We start from the raw sequence: 16,842 nt of genomic DNA on the forward strand, positions 1-16,842 counted from the left end.
TGTGTGTGTGTGTGTGTGTGTAGGTGGACAACACGGACGCAGAGGGACGGTTGATCCTAGCAGATGCTCTCTGTTACGCTCACAGCTTTAACCCCAGAGCCATCGTCAACGCTGCTACCCTCACTGGTTAGTACCCTCACTGGTTAGTACCCTCCATGGTTAGTACCCTCACTGGTTAGTACCCTCCCTGGTTAGTACCCTGTGTGTGTTGGTAAGATGGCCATCGTCAACGCTGCTACCCTCACTGGTTAGTACCCTCACTGGTTAGTACCCTCCCTGGTTAGTGCCCTCACTGGTTAGTACTCTCACTGGTTAGTACCCTCACTGGTTAGTACCCTCACTGGTTAGTACCCTCACTGGTTAGTACCCTGTGTGTGTTGGTGAGACGGCCGTCGCTGTTCACTAACCGGCTAGTCTATTGGTCACTTGTGTTTTCTGTCTGTCTCTCAGGAGCGATGGATGTTGCTCTGGGTTCAGCAGCGACAGGAGTCTTCACCAACTCTGACTGGCTCTGGGAACAGCTTCACAAGGTAACACACACACCCACAGACACACACAGACAGACACACACACACACACTGAAAAGCCATCCTCTATTATAATTGGGTACGTTGGGTTCTTCTATCAAAATGTCTCACGTTTGGAAATCAACTAAAATGTATTGAACTTGTTCAAAAAAAAAACATTATTTTGCACAATATTATGAACTGAAAAGATCTGAAATTCATATTTCCTGTAACTGTCTGACGAGGAACATGTGGAAATGCCCCTGTGTGTCTGTGGTTTCTGTGCCATATTTCCTGTAACTGTCTGACGAGGAACATGTGGAAATGCCCCTGTGTGTCTGTGGTTTCTGTGCCATATTTCCTGTAACTCTGACGAGGAACACGTGGAAATGCCCCTGTGTGTCTGTGGTTTCTGTGCCATATTTCCTGTAACTCTGACGAGGGACACGTGGAAATGCCCCTGTGTGTCTGTGGTTTCTGTGCCATATTTCCTGTAACTCTGACGAGGAACATGTGGAAATGCCCCTGTGTGTCTGTGGTTTCTGTGCCTTCAGAAAGTGGACATAACCCTTATTACTTAATACAGTCATAAACCCCTTCTTATTACATCCTGGATTCAAAATGGATCCATATCTTTCTCCCCCATAATAACCAAGTAAAAACATGTTTTTAGAAATTGTTACATTTATTGAAAATTAAATACTGAAATATCTCATTTACATAAATTATTCACACCCCCGAGTCACTTTGTCTTTCTTTAAAGGCTCTAAGAGTCATTACAGATTAGAGTCTTTCTGGGTAAGGCTCTAAGAGTGATAACAGCTGTGAGTCTTTCTGGGTAAGTCTCTAAGAGTGATGACAGCTGTGAGTCTTTCTGGGTACGTCTCTAAGAGTCATTACAGCTGGGAGTCTTTCTGGGTAAGTCTCTAAGAGTCATTACAGCTGTGAGTCTTTCTGGGTAAGTCTCTAAGAGCGATTACAGCTGTGAGTCTTTCTGGGTAAGTCTCTAAGAGCTTTCCACACCTGGATTGTGCAACATTCTTTTCTCAATTCTTCAAGCTCTGTCACATTGGTTGTTGATCATTGCTAGACAACTATTTCCAGGTCTGACCATAGATTTAAGTAACTGCTGAAAGGTGAATTCATCTCCCAGTGTCTGGTGGAAAGCAGACTGAACCAGGTTTTCCTCTAGGATTTTGCCTGTGCTTAGCTCCATTCCGTTTCTTTTTATCCTGTAAAACTCCCCAGTACTTAACTATTACAACCATACCCATAACATGATGCAGCCACCACTATGCTTGAACATATGGAGTGTTACTCAGTGATGTTTGTATTGGATTTGCCCCAAACATAACGCGTTGTATTCAGGACACAACGTTAAATGCTCTACCACATTTGACGCACTATGACTTTAGTGTCTTGTTGCAAACAGGAAGCATGGTTTGGAATATTTTTATTCTGTACAGGTTTCCTTCTTTTCACTCTGTCATTTAGGTTAGTATTGTGGAGTAACTACAATGTTGTTGATCCATCCTCAGTTTTCTCCTATCACAGTCATTAAACTCTGTAACTGTTTTAAAGTCACCATTGGCCTCATGGTGAAATCCCTGAGCGGTTTCCTTCCTCTCCGGCAACTAAGTTAGGAAGGACGCCTGTATCTTTGTAGTGACTGGGAGTATTGATACACCATCTAAAGTGTAATTAATAACTTCACCAGGCTCAAAGGGATATTCAATGTCTGTTTGTTTTTTTACCCATCTACCGATAAGATGCAAGGCAGTGGAAAACCTCCCTGGTCTTTGTGGTTGAATCTGTGTTTGAAATTCACTGCTGGACTGAGGGACCTTACAGATAATTGTATGTGTGGGGAAAGAGATGAGGAAGTCATTAAAAAACTAATGTTAAACACTATTATACACAGTGTCCAAGCACATCTTCACTCCTGAACTTGAGGCTTGTCATAACAAAGGAGTTGAATACTGATTAACTGAAGACGTTTCAGTTTTAATTCATTTGTTAAAATTTCGAAAAACACAACAAAATGTGGGGAAAGTCAAGGGGTGTGAATACTTTCTGAAGGCACTGCATGTCTACACTTTGTAACCGTTAGCAATGATGCTAATGCTGCTGATGCTAATTATGCTGATGCTAATGCTGCTGCTAATGCTACTGATGCTGCTAATGCTACTGATGCTGCTAATGCTACTGATGCTGCTAATGCTACTGATGCTGCTAATGCTACTGATGATGCTAATGCTACTGATGATACCATTCTTCCCCATCTCAATTAAGAGTTAACTATAAAGTAGCCTCTGCATATCTGCATCAGTCCAGTAGTCCTTTGTTTTGCATAATATAAATATAAAGAAACTTCCTCTGATTTTTCTCTCCCTCTAGTGGTCTCCTGATGTGGTTTAAGCATTTGCTGTGGAGTTGGAACATTTGGATGTAGTTGTTTTTCTATTGAAAGTGTGATTTCTGAGAGTGAAAACCAGGCAGAATCTGTCCTTGTTCCTGTGCCGTTGTGGTATTGAGTTTAGCGATACTAAACCTGGTATACAAGGCAAAATTCTGCTATTGTGACCTCACTAACACACTAACACTGTAATATATAAACACTGTGGTGTGTCTCTCTGTGTTAGGAGACAGGGTATGGAGGGTTACATACACACTGTGGTGTCTCTCTGTGTTAGGAGACAGGGTATGGAGGGTTACATAAACACTGTGGTGTCTCTCTGTGTTAGGAGACAGGGTATGGAGGGTTACATACACTGTGGTGTCTCTGTGTTAGGAGACAGGGTATGGAGGGTTACATACACACTGTGGTGTCTCTCTGTGTTAGGCCAGTGTGGTAACAGGAGACCGGGTGTGGAGGATGCCGTTGTTTCAACATTACACCAGACAGGTCACTGACTGCCAGCTGGCTGACCTCAACAACGTCGGCAAGTACAGCCGGTAAGAACACACACACACACACAGGTAACATCTAGAAACAACCCTAAACAACTTCTGTGTTAATGCCATCTTACGTGTGTGTGTGTGTGTGTGTGTGTGTGTGTGTGTGTGTGTGTGTGTGTGTGTGTGTGTGTGTGTGTGTGTGTGTGTGTGTGTGTGTGTGTGTGTGTGTGTGTGTGTGTGTGTGTGTGTGTGTGTGTGTGTGTAGTTCTGGCGGAGCCTGCACGGCGGCAGCGTTTCTGAGGGAGTTTGTGACGGCTCCTCATTGGGCGCACCTGGACATCGCCGGGGTGATGACCAATAAGGACGAGGTACGGTAGTCTTCTGGAACATTGATCTTAGAGATGTTTTTGATTTTTGTATTGATTTTACCGGGTTCGTCTCACTGAGTTGAAATATCTTTTGCAAAAGAGACCTGGGCAAAATGGCAGCACACAAAGCTTAAAACATGTACAACATAAAACACTACAGTTTAGGGGGGGGGGTAAAATAAAGGCTTTAAACTGTAGAACTGATCAATGCAGCGTCATACCAGGTCAGTTCATCCTTAAAAACTAAAACTAATGAATGAAGAAGATATTTGGCTGCAGAAGTTCCATTTCATATTGACCTCTACAGCTTCCTGTGAAATGACTTCACAAATACTGGAGGAGTTACTGGCTAGCTACAGTGGCTAGCTTAGCTAACGAACATCAACACACACTGGAGGAGTTACTGGCTAGCTTAGCTAACGAACATCAACACACACTGGAGGAGTTACTGGCTAGCTACAGTGGCTAGCTTAGCTAACAAACATCAACACACACTGGAGAAGTTACTGGCTAGCTACAGTGGCTAGCTTAGCTAATGAACTAGCTAAGACGCACCAACACATACTGGAGGAGTTACTGGCTAGCTAATGAACTAGCTAAGACGCATCAACACATACTGGAGGAGTTACTGGCTAGCTACAGTGGCTAGTTTAGCTAACAAACTAGCTATGACAACACACACTGGAGGAGTTACTGGATAGCTACAGTGGCTAGCTTAGCTAACGAACTAGCTCTGTCGGTCACGGCGCGCATGATCAGAATGATACATCAATCACAACCCCTTCTGTTAGTGTTCTAGAACCATGATGACCACAACCCCTTCTGTTAGTGTTCTAGAACCATGACGACCACAACCCCTTCTGTTAGTGTTCTAGAACCATGACGACCACAACCCCTTCTGTTAGTGTTCTAGAACCATGACGACCACAACCCCTTCTGTTAGTGTTCTAGAACCATGACGACCACAACCCCTTCTGTTAGTGTTCTAGAACTATGACGACCACAACCCCTTCTGTTAGTGTTCTAGAACCATGATGCCCACAACCCCTTCTGTTCTGTCCGGCTGAGGGGTTGGATTGCTGAGAGACGCTGGCTGTTGTCCTGTTGGACATTAACAATACACTTTTCTCTTTTTAGATTCTCTCTCACTGTTTGTCTCTCTCCAGGTTCCCTACCTGAAGAAAGGAATGTCTGGGAGACCGACACGAACACTGGTAGAGTTCGCTGCTGGACTGGCCAACCAAGCCTGAAGACACACACCACACCTACACACACTGAGCTGGCTGGAGAATGATTATTCTGTAGAGACAGAGACACTGGTACTGTGTAGAGTCACAGACTGCTTCCCAAATAGCACCTTAATTCCCTCCCCATAGGAGTCTGGTCTAAAGTAGTGAACTATATAGGGAATAGGATGCTATTTGAGATGTATCCTGAGTCATCTGGTAGCAGCCTGCTGTGCATCGAGAGGGTGGACATTTCCACCCCCCTGCCCCAGCACATGTAACTAATTCCCTCTCTAGTTTATAGCCTACGTATTCATTGAGAAACTGAATGCATGTAAATGGACAAGGTATATCGTATCCTACCCTACAAGGTATATCGTATCCTTCCCTACAAAAAGAGTTTGCAGTCAGAATGCAGTGTAACTGTATCCAAAATATGTAATGTTTTAACTGCAGTTATTCTGCATTCACTGCTTCCAAAATACCACCGTTGACTTTAATCTTGTTTTGGAACGGTAACTACGCAGAGTGTTGTTGCGTAGCGACACTACGCAGCCCTGCAATTTATAACTGGAAGAACACAGGATGGCCTTTTCTGCGTAGCGTTCTTGCGTTGCATAGTAGGGTAAAAACGAGGCTTCAGTGACAGTCAGTTAACCTCTTCTGTCCAGTAGTTGTGGGAGAAACTAATGCTGAAGTTGGTATGCACTTTTGCGCACAAAAACTGTCAAATATTATTATTGCCATGTCATTTAAATAAAACACCAATAAAACAATTTTGGGGGATCAATGTGTCTTGTCACACTATATTATAGTGTAAATGACAAATTGTTTTAATTGCAAAACAATTATTTTAATCAAACCTTCTTTTTTTATATATATAGTCATTAAGTAGAACCTATTACATTCCTCAGCCAGTGTGGCATGTCCTAGTTGCTATATTTATCAACTTTTCAGACTACCCTGGCAACTTGTTTTTCAAATAGCACCTAGCAACAAATTTAGCTACTTTTAAAAATTTGTTTGGAACTTTTAGCAACTTTTGAAAAGTGACTCAAACGCACGCATTTCCCCCTCTGACAAAAACGATTTTCTCTGTCACACGTGCCTGGCTGCAACAGTGCATTGTGAGTGACGCCTGCAGCAAACCCAATGAATATAGTTGCTCACGAATGTTTGATCTTGAACAGAACTTACAACATCAATCAACATATCTAAATCAAAAGTGTACAGCCAGAAGAAGTACAGAAAAGAGTGCACCTGAACAAATGTCAAACAATATTTATTTTGCCAGTCAATTTGAATAACGTTATTGCGGATTATACGTAATGGCGCAGATTTTACGTTATCACGCAATGACATCACAACGTCATTTAGTTGTCAACACTGCAAACAACCATCCAGGATGTCTTCCTCCATGGGCAGCGGGATGTTCCCCGGCCAGCAGTCCGCTGGTCCTCACCCTGTCGGCGGCCCGGGTCAGCCGGGACTACTGTCTGGAGCTCCGGGGAACAGGGTCCAGGGCCCCAACACTCTGGTAGACGACCTAGAGGCTTCTTTCGAGGTACGAGAGCAACAGCTAGCCGTGGTATAGCTAATGTAATGATACTAGCTAGCCGTGGTATAGCTAACGTAATGATACTAGCTGGCCTAGCTAGCCGTGGTATAGCTAATGTAATGATACTAGCTAGCCGTGGTATAGCTAACGGAATGATACTAGCTAGCCGTGGTATAGCTAATGTAATGATACTAGCTAGCCGTGGTATAGCTAACGGAATGATACTAGCCAGCCGTGGTATAGCTAATGTAATGATACTAGCTAGCCGTGGTATAGCTAATGTAATGATACTAGCTAGCCGTGGTATAGCTAACGTAATGATACTAGCTAGCCGTGGTATAGCTAACGGAATGATACTAGCTAGCCGTGGTATAGCTAATGTAATGATACTAGCTAGCCGTGGTATAGCTAACGGAATGATACTAGCCAGCCGTGGTATAGCCAATGTAATGATACTAGCTAGCCGTGGTATAGCTAATGTAATGATACTAGCTAGCCGTGGTATAGCTAACGTAATGATACTAGCTAGCCGAACTAGTGTTACTAGCGTTAACTAGCTACATTGTTGTTGTGCAGAGAGCAGTGTAGTCTGCTGAGGGGACAACGGCTCATCATAATGTCTGGAACAGAGCGAATGGCATCAAACACCTGGAAACCAAACCAATGTGTTTGATGTATTTAATACCATTTCATTGATTTACGCTCTAGTCATTACTACGAGCCCGTTCGCCCCAATTAAGGTGCCACCAACCTGGGCTGCAAGCATACTTTGCGTCTCATGTTTTACTGACTTTCCAGGACACACTAGCATATGTAACTCAATGTCATGTTATAGCTAGCTAAGTACATTTTATCTCTGATCTGGCCTTACTGAAGCTAGCTAAGTGTTAGTAGTGAACTGTTAACCAGTTGTCTTGTGTCAGCAGGCTTGCTTTGCGTCCCTAGTGAGTCAAGACTACGTGAACGGAACCGACCAGGAGGAAATTCGGACAGGTGAGACCAGTAAAGTTCACGACCCAAAAGGGCACCGTATTCCCAGACGAGCTCCTAGGTGACCAACAACCATCCTCCTGGATAGCGACAGGGTATTAATGGTTTTGCTCCAGCCCTGTTTTAACACCTGATTTAGCCAATCAGGGTCCAGATGAGCAGCTGGTTGGTAGAAGCAGGTGTTTTACAACAGGGCTGTAGCAAAATCCTGCACACTCAGTAATTCAGGAGGAGAGTTGGCTAGCCTTGGGGCAGTTAGCTAGTTGCATATTAAACATTTTGAAACGCATTCATTAAAAATAATTTATTTCATTACTTTGCTGATCTAGCTAAAAATTAACTGACTTGCATGTCTGTCTGTGTCTCTCTCTCTTTAACCTGTCTGTCTCTCTGTCTCTCTCTCTAACCTGTCTGTCTCTCTCTAACCTGTCTGTCTCTCTGTCTCTCTCTCTCTTACCTCTCTGTCTCTCTCTCTAACCTGTCTCTCTCTAACCTGTCTCTCTAACCTCTCTCTCTCTAACCTGTCTGTCTCCCCAGGTGTGGATCAGTGTATTCAGAAGTTTCTGGATGTCGCCAGACAGACAGAATGTTTCTTCCTCTCTCTCTCTCTAACCTGTCTCTCTCTAACCTGTCTCTCTCTAACCTGTCTGTCTCTCTCTCTCTAACCTGTCTCTCTCTAACCTGTCTGTCTGTCTCTCTCTCTAACCTGTCTCTCTCTAACCTGTCTCTCTCTCTAACCTGTCTGTCTCCCCAGGTGTGGATCAGTGTATTCAGAAGTTTCTGGATGTCGCCAGACAGACAGAATGTTTCTTTCTCTCTCTCTAACCTGTCTCTCTCTCTCTCTAACCTCTCTCTCTCTCTAACCTGTCTGTCTCCCTCTCTCTCTAACCTGTCTCTCTCTCTCTCTCTCTCTAACCTGTCTGTCTCCCCAGGTGTGGATCAGTGTATTCAGAAGTTTCTGGATGTCGCCAGACAGACAGAATGTTTCTTTCTCTCTCTCTCTAACCTGTCTCTCTCTCTCTCTCTCTAACCTGTCTCTCGCTCTCTCTCTCTCTAACCTCTCTCTCTCTCTAACCTGTCTCTCTCTCTCTAACCTGTCTGTCTCTCTCTCTCTCTCTCTCTCTCTCTCTAACCTGTCTCTCTCTCTCTCTCTCTAACCTGTCTCTCTCTCTCTCTCTCTCACCTCTCTCTCTCTCTAACCTGTCTCTCTCTAACCTGTCTCTCTCTCTAACCTGTCTGTCTCCCCAGGTGTGGATCAGTGTATTCAGAAGTTTCTGGATGTCGCCAGACAAACAGAGTGTTTCTTCCTGCAGAAGCGTCTTCAGTTATCAGTCCAGAAACCTGACCAGGTGGTCAAAGAGGTAGATGATACTGTATACCAGGGGTATTCAATTCTTACCCTACCAGCTGTCCCAGGTCTAAATCAGTCCAGAAACCTGACCAGGTGGTCAAAGAGGTAGATGATACTGTATACCAGGGGTATTCAATTCTTACCCTACCAGCTGTCCCAGGTCTAAATCAGTCCAGAAACCCGACCAGGTGGTCAAAGAGGTAGATGATACTGTATACCAGGGGTATTCAATTCTTACCCTACCAGCTGTCCCAGGTCTAAATCAGTCCAGAAACTGAATTCAATTCTCAGTCCAGAAACTGAATTCAATTCTTACCCTACCAGCTGTCCCAGGTCTAAATCAGTCCAGAAACCTGACCAGGTGGTCAAAGAGGTAGAGGATACTGTATACCAGGGGTATTCAATTCTTACCCTACCAGCTGTCCCAGGTCTAAATCAGTCCAGAAACCTGACCAGGTGGTCAAAGAGGTAGATGATACTGTATACCAGGGGTATTAAATTCTTATCCTACCAGCCTTGCTGTTCTACATGGCCATTTAATAGCACCTACCAGGTGTCCCAGGTCTAAACCAGTCCCTGATTAGAGGAGAACAATGGGAGAAAAAAAACAGTGGAAATGGGTTCTAGAATTTGATGGTTCTATATGGATTAGGGTGAAGTCGCCACTAGATGCTGATCTTGGGTCAGTGTTACATTTTCCCCACTAATGGTTAATGTTAGGATTGGGGGAGGGGAGGCTTATCTTAGATCTGTGCCTAAGGGGAAACTTCACCAGTATGGGGATGTTCTGGTGTTAGGACAGCCTCCCTCTGCTGTTAACAGCTAGTCCATCTCTTCTCCCTCTCTTCTCTCCAGGATGTGTCTGAGCTGCGGAATGAACTCCAGAGGAAAGAGCTGCTTGTTCAGAAACACCTGTCTAAGCTGCACCACTGGCAGCAGGTACGTCCTCCGTGACCCGGAAACTGATAAGTTGTTGAGGAGTGTGTAAATGTGTTAGTAGGCCAACAGAAGGCTGTCCTCCCTTCCTCCTTTAGGCCAGGAAGCAGAGTCATCCATAGCCTCCTTTTTTTTCTGGGAAGCAGAGTCCTCCCCTCCTCCATAGCCTCCTTTTGACCAGGAAGCAGAGTCATCCATAGCCTCCTTTTTTTCTGGGAAGCAGAGTCCTCCCCTCCTCCATAGCCTCCTTTTGACCAGGAAGCAGAGTCATCCATAGCCTCCTTTTTTTCTGGGAAGCAGAGTCCTCCCCTCCTCCATAGCCTCCTTTAGGCCAGGAAGCAGAGTCCTCCATAGCCTCCTTTTTTTCTGGGAAGCAGAGTCCTCCCCTCCTCCATAGCCTCCTTTTGACCAGGAAGCAGAGTCATCCATAGCTTCCTTTTTTTTCTGGGAAGCAGAGTCCTCCCCTCCTCCATAGCCTCCTTTTGACCAGGAAGCAGAGTCATCCATAGCCTCCTTTTTTTCTGGGAAGCAGAGTCCTCCCCTCCTCCATAGCCTCCTTTTGACCAGGAAGCAGAGTCCTCCATAGCCTCCTTTTGGCCAGGAAGCAGAGTCTTCCCCTCCTCCATAGCCTCCTTTTTTTCTGGGAAGCAGAGTCCTCCCCTCCTCCATAGCCTCCTTTAGGCCAGGAAGCAGAGTCCTCCCCTCCTCCATAGCCTCCTTTAGGCCAGGAAGCAGAGTCCTCCATAGCCTCCTTTTGGCCAGGAAGCAGAGTCTTCCCCTCCTCCATAGCCTCCTTTTTTTCTGGGAAGCAGAGTCCTCCCCTCCTCCATAGCCTCCTTTAGGCCAGGAAGCAGAGTATTCCCCTCCTCAATAGCCTCCTTTTTTTCTGGGAAGCAGAGTCCTCCATAGCCTCCTTTTGGCCAGGAAGTAGAGTCGTCCATAGCCTCCTTTTGGCCAGGAAGCAGAGTCCTCCCCTTGTCCATAGCCTCCTTTTGACCAGGAAGCAGAGTCCTCCCCTCCTCCATAGCCTCCTTTTGACCAGGAAGCAGAGTCCTCCCCTTGTCCATAGCCTCCTTTTGACCAGGAAGTAGAGTCCTCCATAGCCTCCTTTAGGCCAGGAAGCAGAGTCCTTCCCTCCTCCATAGCCTCCTTTTAACCAGGAAGTAGAGTCCTCCATAGCCTCCTTTTAACCAGGAAGTAGAGTCCTCCCCTCGTCCATAGCCTCCTTTTAACCAGGAAGCAGAGTCCTCCCCTCGTCCATAGCCTCCTTTTAACCAGGAAGTAGAGTCCTCCATAGCCTCCTTTAGGCCAGGAAGCAGAGTCCTCCATAGCCTCCTTTAGGCCAGGAAGCAGAGTCCTCCATAGCCTCCTTTAGGCCAGGAAGCAGAGTCCTCCATAGCCTCCTTTAGGCCAGGAAGCAGAGTCCTCCATAGCCTCCTTTAGGCCGGGAAGTAGAGTCCTCCATAGCCTCCTTTAGGCCAGGAAGCAGAGTCCTCCATAGCCTCCTTTAGGCCAGGAAGCCGAGTCCTTCCCTCCTCCATAGCCTCCTTTTAACCAGGAAGTAGAGTCCTCCATAGCCTCCTTTTAACCAGGAAGTAGAGTCCTCCCCTCGTCCATAGCCTCCTTTTAACCAGGAAGCAGAGTCCTCCCCTCGTCCATAGCCTCCTTTAGGCCAGGAAGCAGAGTCCTCCATAGCCTCCTTTAGGCCAGGAAGCAGAGTCCTCCATAGCCTCCTTTAGGCCAGGAAGCAGAGTCCTCCATAGCCTCCTTTTTTTCTGGGAAGCAGAGTCCTCCCCTCCTCCATAGCCTCCTTTTGACCAGGAAGCAGAGTCATCCATAGCCTCCTTTTTTTTCTGGGAAGCAGAGTCCTCCCCTCCTCCATAGCCTCCTTTTGACCAGGAAGCAGAGTCATCCATAGCCTCCTTTTTTTCTGGGAAGCAGAGTCCTCCCCTCCTCCATAGCCTCCTTTTGACCAGGAAGCAGAGTCCTCCATAGCCTCCTTTTGGCCAGGAAGCAGAGTCTTCCCCTCCTCCATAGCCTCCTTTTTTTCTGGGAAGCAGAGTCCTCCCCTCCTCCATAGCCTCCTTTAGGCCAGGAAGCAGAGTCCTCCCCTCCTCCATAGCCTCCTTTAGGCCAGGAAGCAGAGTCCTCCATAGCCTCCTTTTGGCCAGGAAGCAGAGTCTTCCCCTCCTCCATAGCCTCCTTTTTTTCTGGGAAGCAGAGTCCTCCCCTCCTCCATAGCCTCCTTTAGGCCAGGAAGCAGAGTCTTCCCCTCCTCCATAGCCTCCTTTTTTTCTGGGAAGCAGAGTCCTCCATAGCCTCCTTTTGGCCAGGAAGTAGAGTCGTCCATAGCCTCCTTTTGGCCAGGAAGCAGAGTCCTCCCCTTGTCCATAGCCTCCTTTTGACCAGGAAGCAGAGTCCTCCCCTCCTCCATAGCCTCCTTTTGACCAGGAAGCAGAGTCCTCCCCTTGTCCATAGCCTCCTTTTGACCAGGAAGTAGAGTCCTCCATAGCCTCCTTTAGGCCAGGAAGCAGAGTCCTTCCCTCCTCCATAGCCTCCTTTTAACCAGGAAGTAGAGTCCTCCATAGCCTCCTTTTAACCAGGAAGCAGAGTCCTCCCCTCGTCCATAGCCTCCTTTTAACCAGGAAGCAGAGTCCTCCCCTCGTCCATAGCCTCCTTTAGGCCAGGAAGCAGAGTCCTCCATAGCCTCCTTTAGGCCAGGAAGCAGAGTCCTCCATAGCCTCCTTTAGGCCAGGAAGCAGAGTCCTCCATAGCCTCCTTTAGGCCAGGAAGTAGAGTCCTCCATAGCCTCCTTTAGGCCAGGAAGCAGAGTCCTCCCCTCGTCCATAGCCTCCTTTTAACCAGGAAGCAGAGTCCTCCATAGCCTCCTTTAGGCCAGGAAGCAGAGTCCTCCATAGCCTCCTTTAGGCCAGGAAGTAGAGTCCTCCATAGCCTCCTTTAGGCCAGGAAGTAGAGTCCTCCATAGCCTCCTTTAGGCCAGGAAGCAGAGTCCTCCATAGCCTCCTTTTGGCCAGGAAGTAGAGTCCTCCATAGCCTCCTTTAGGCCAGGAAGCAGAGTCCTTCCCTCCTCCATAGCCTCCTTTTAACCAGGAAGTAGAGTCCTCCATAGCCTCCTTTAGGCCAGGAAGCAGAGTCCTCCATAGCCTCCTTTTGGCCAGGAAGCAAAGTCCTCCATAGCCTCCTTTTGGCCAGGAAGCACAAGTGTATTCTACATGAGTCCTTCCCGGAAGACTTTTGAAATCTGACACCCTTTGTTTTCTGGGAGGAGAAATGATACACGCTACTTCTCCTTTTATCCTGAAATGTCTTGTACAACTAGATACACTAGTCTATCACTTTACACCATTCATGTTACGACCCCTGGAAACATCATTTACCTGTGGAGGAGTCTCATTTCATACAAGCGCGTTTTAGTCCACTTTCCCTCCTCGCCACCGCCCCTCGATTTACCTTTGACCTTTTTGGAAAGGAGACGAGAGCGGACGGAGGAGTTGATTAAATCTAATTGAGGAAAGACCGTGGTCTACTTTGCTGGCTCCGTGCCGCATCACTTCCTGTATCCTGTCTCATTCTGTTTTTGAATGGGCTTCAAGAATATATCGAATTGATGAAAATGCTTTTTTCCTTTAAGATATATAGGTGACATAATGTCTGTAGGTAATGTGTCTGGTCCAGCATCATGATAACATGTCTGTCTGTAGTTAATATCATGTCTGGCCCAGCATCATGATAACATGTCAGGTCTGTAGGTAATATCATGCCTTTAAGATATATAGGTGACATAATGTCTGTAGGTAATGTGTCTGGTCCAGCATCATGATAACATGTCTGTCTCTAGTTAATATCATGTCTGGTCCAGCATCATGATAACATGTCAGGTCTGTAGGTAATATCATGCCTTTAAGATATATAGGTGACATAATGTCTGTAGGTAATGTGTCTGGTCCAGCATCATGATAACATGTCTGGCTGTAGGTAATATCATGCCTTTAAGATATATAGGTGACATAATGTCAGGTCTGTAGGTAATGTGTCTGGTCCAGCATCATGATAACATGTCTGGCTGTAGGTAATATCATGTCTTTAAGATATATAGGTGACATAATGTCTGTAGGTAATGTGTCTGGTCCAGCATCATGATAACATGTCTGGCTGTAGGTAATATCATGTCTTTAAGATATATAGGTGACATAATGTCTGTAGGTAATGTGTCTGGTCCAGCATCATGATAACATGTCTGTCTCTAGTTAATATAATGTCAGGTCTGTAGGTAATGTGTCTGGTCCAGCATCATGATAACATGTCTGTCTCTAGTTAATATCATGTCAGGTCTGTAGGTAATGTGTCTGGTCCAGCATCATGATAACATGTCTGTCTCTAGTTAATATCATGTCAGGTCTGTAGGTAATGTGTCTGGTCCAGCATCATGATAACATGTCTGTCTCTAGTTAATATCATGTCTGGCCCAGCATCATGATAACATGTCTGTCTCTAGTTAATATCATGTCTGTTCTGTAGTTAATATCATGTCAGGTCTGTAGGTAATGTGTCTGGTCCAGCATCATGATAACATGTCAGGTCTGTAGGTAATGTGTCTGGTCCAGCATCATGATAACATGTCTGTCTCTAGTTAATATCATGTCTGGCCCAGCATCATGATAACATGTCTGTCTCTAGTTAATATCATGTCTGTTCTGTAGTTAATATCATGTCAGGTCTGTAGGTAATGTGTCTGGTCCAGCATCATGATAACATGTCAGGTCTGTAGGTAATGTGTCTGGTCCAGCATCATGATAACATGTCTGTCTCTAGTTAATATCATGTCTGGCCCAGCATCATGATAACATGTCTGGCTGTAGGTAATATCATGTCAGGTCTGTAGGTAATGTGTCTGGTCCAGCATCATGATAACATGTCAGGTCTGTAGGTAATATCATGTCAGGTCTGTAGGTAATGTGTCTGGTCCAGCATCATGATAACATGTCAGGTCTGTAGGTAATGTGTCTGGTCCAGCATCATGATAACATGTCAGGTCTGTAGGTAATGTGTCTGGTCCAGCATCATGATAACATGTCAGGTCTGTAGGTAATGTGTCTGGTCCAGCATCATGATAACATGTCAGGTCTGTAGGTAATGTGTCTGGTCCAGCATCATGATAACATGTCAGGTCTGTAGGTAATGTGTCTGGTCCAGCATCATGATAACATGTCTGTCTGTAGTTAATATCATGTCTGGCCCAGCATCATGATAACATGCCTGTCTGTAGTTAATATCATGTCTGTTCTGTCTGTAGTTAATATCATGTCTGGTCCAGCATCATGATAACATGTCTGTCTCTAGTTAATATCATGTCAGGTCTGTAGGTAATGTGTCTGGTCCAGCATCATGATAACATGTCTGTCTCTAGTTAATATCATGTCTGTTCTGTCTGTAGTTAATATCATGTCTGGTCCAGCATCATGATAACATGTCTGTCTCTAGTTAATATCATGTCAGGTCTGTAGGTAATGTGTCTGGTCCAGCATCATGATAACATGTCTGGCTGTAGTTAATATCATGTCTGGCCCAGCATCATGATAACATGTCTGTCTGTAGTTAATATCATGTCAGGTCTGTAGGTAATGTGTCTGGTCCAGCATCATGATAACATGTCTGTCTCTAGTTAATATCATGTCTGGCCCAGCATCATGATAACATGTCTGTCTCTAGTTAATATCATGTCTGGCCCAGCATCATGATAACATGTCTGTCTCTAGTTAATATCATGTCTGGCCCAGCATCATGATAACATGTCTGTCTGTAGTTAATATAATGTCTGGCCCAGCATCATGATAACATGCCTGTCTGTAGTTAATATAATGTCTGTCTCTAGTTAATATCATGTCTGGCCCAGCATCATGATAACATGACTGTGTGTAGTTAATATAATGTCTGTCTGTAGTTAATATCATGTCTGGTCCAGCATCATGATAACATGTCTGGCTGTAGGTAATATCATGTCTGGTCCAGCATCATGATAACATGCCTGTCTGTAGTTAATATCATGTCTGGCCCAGCATCATGATAACATGCCTGTCTGTAGTTAATATCATGTCTGTTCTGTAGTTAATAACATGTCTGGTCTGTCTGTAGTTAATATCATGTCTGGTCCAGCATCATGATAACATGCCTGTCTGTAGTTAATATGTTTGTTCTGTCTGTAGTTAATATCATGTCTGTTCTGTCTGTAGTTAATATAATGGCTGGTCCAGCATCATGATAACATGACTGTGTGTAGTTAATATAATGTCTGTCTGTAGTTAATATAATGTCTGTCTGTAGTTAATATCATGTCTGTTCTGTAGTTAATAACATGTCTGGTCCAGCATCATGATAACATGCCTGTCTGTAGTTAATATGTTTGTTCTGTCTGTAGTTAATATCATGTCTGTTCTGTCGGTAGTTAATATCATGTCTGGTCCAGCATCATGATAACATGTCTGTCTGTAGTTAATATCATGTCTGTCTGTTCTGTCTGTAGGTTCTAGAGGATGTCAGTGTCCAGCATCGTAAACCGTCAGATCTCCCTCCACCTGGACCACTGGCCTTCCTGGAACAGGCCTCAGCTAGTCTACCCGCTGCACCACTCAAACAGACCTAACACACACACACCTCTCTCTCTTCTGGAAAGGACATCATCTTTGTTTTATTTTTGACTTGTGTAAATATTTCTGAGTCTGTTTTTTTTGTGCTGACAGAATAAATGAGTTTGGATCAGAACGAAAATCAATCTAAGAAAGATGTCGAAATGATTTAACATCTTTTTAGTTAGTCTTTGTCAAGGTGCCAATGATTTTGGAGGCGACAACATTATGGACAGACGTTGATCTGACGGTGAACGAGAGAATTGGTTTATGTGACCGAGAGAATTGGTTTATGTGACCGAGAGAATTGGTTTATGTGACTGAGAGAATTGGTTTATGTGACTGAGAGAATTGGTTTATGTGAC

The 16,842-nt window shown here is 45.1% G+C and overlaps 2 protein-coding genes across 2 annotated transcripts in view; both read left to right on the forward strand.

Annotated features, from left to right (window-relative positions):
• Positions 1–5,784, forward strand: part of LOC139419167 (cytosol aminopeptidase-like) — a 25,610-nt gene extending 19,826 nt beyond the window's left edge. The window contains exons 11-15 of the mRNA XM_071169149.1: positions 24–126; positions 451–530; positions 3,349–3,461; positions 3,670–3,772; positions 4,939–5,784. Coding sequence (XP_071025250.1) covers positions 24–126; positions 451–530; positions 3,349–3,461; positions 3,670–3,772; positions 4,939–5,022 — 483 coding nt within the window. The 3' untranslated portion in view covers positions 5,023–5,784. The remainder of the gene's footprint in view (positions 1–23; positions 127–450; positions 531–3,348; positions 3,462–3,669; positions 3,773–4,938) is intronic.
• A 592-nt stretch (positions 5,785–6,376) lies between these two features.
• LOC139419756 (mediator of RNA polymerase II transcription subunit 28-like) lies at positions 6,377–16,623 on the forward strand. The gene is made up of 5 exons (XM_071169755.1): positions 6,377–6,562; positions 7,483–7,549; positions 8,795–8,907; positions 9,753–9,836; positions 16,375–16,623. The coding sequence occupies exons 1-5, from the start codon at positions 6,404–6,406 to the stop codon at positions 16,492–16,494; spliced, it is 543 nt and encodes a 180-aa protein (XP_071025856.1). The 5' UTR covers positions 6,377–6,403; the 3' UTR covers positions 16,495–16,623.
• Positions 16,624–16,842: the final 219 nt, after the last annotated feature.

The sequence above is a fragment of the Oncorhynchus clarkii genome, chromosome 10 (genome assembly GCF_045791955.1).
Source record: "Oncorhynchus clarkii lewisi isolate Uvic-CL-2024 chromosome 10, UVic_Ocla_1.0, whole genome shotgun sequence".
In the NCBI taxonomy this organism is placed as follows: domain Eukaryota; kingdom Metazoa; phylum Chordata; class Actinopteri; order Salmoniformes; family Salmonidae; genus Oncorhynchus; species Oncorhynchus clarkii.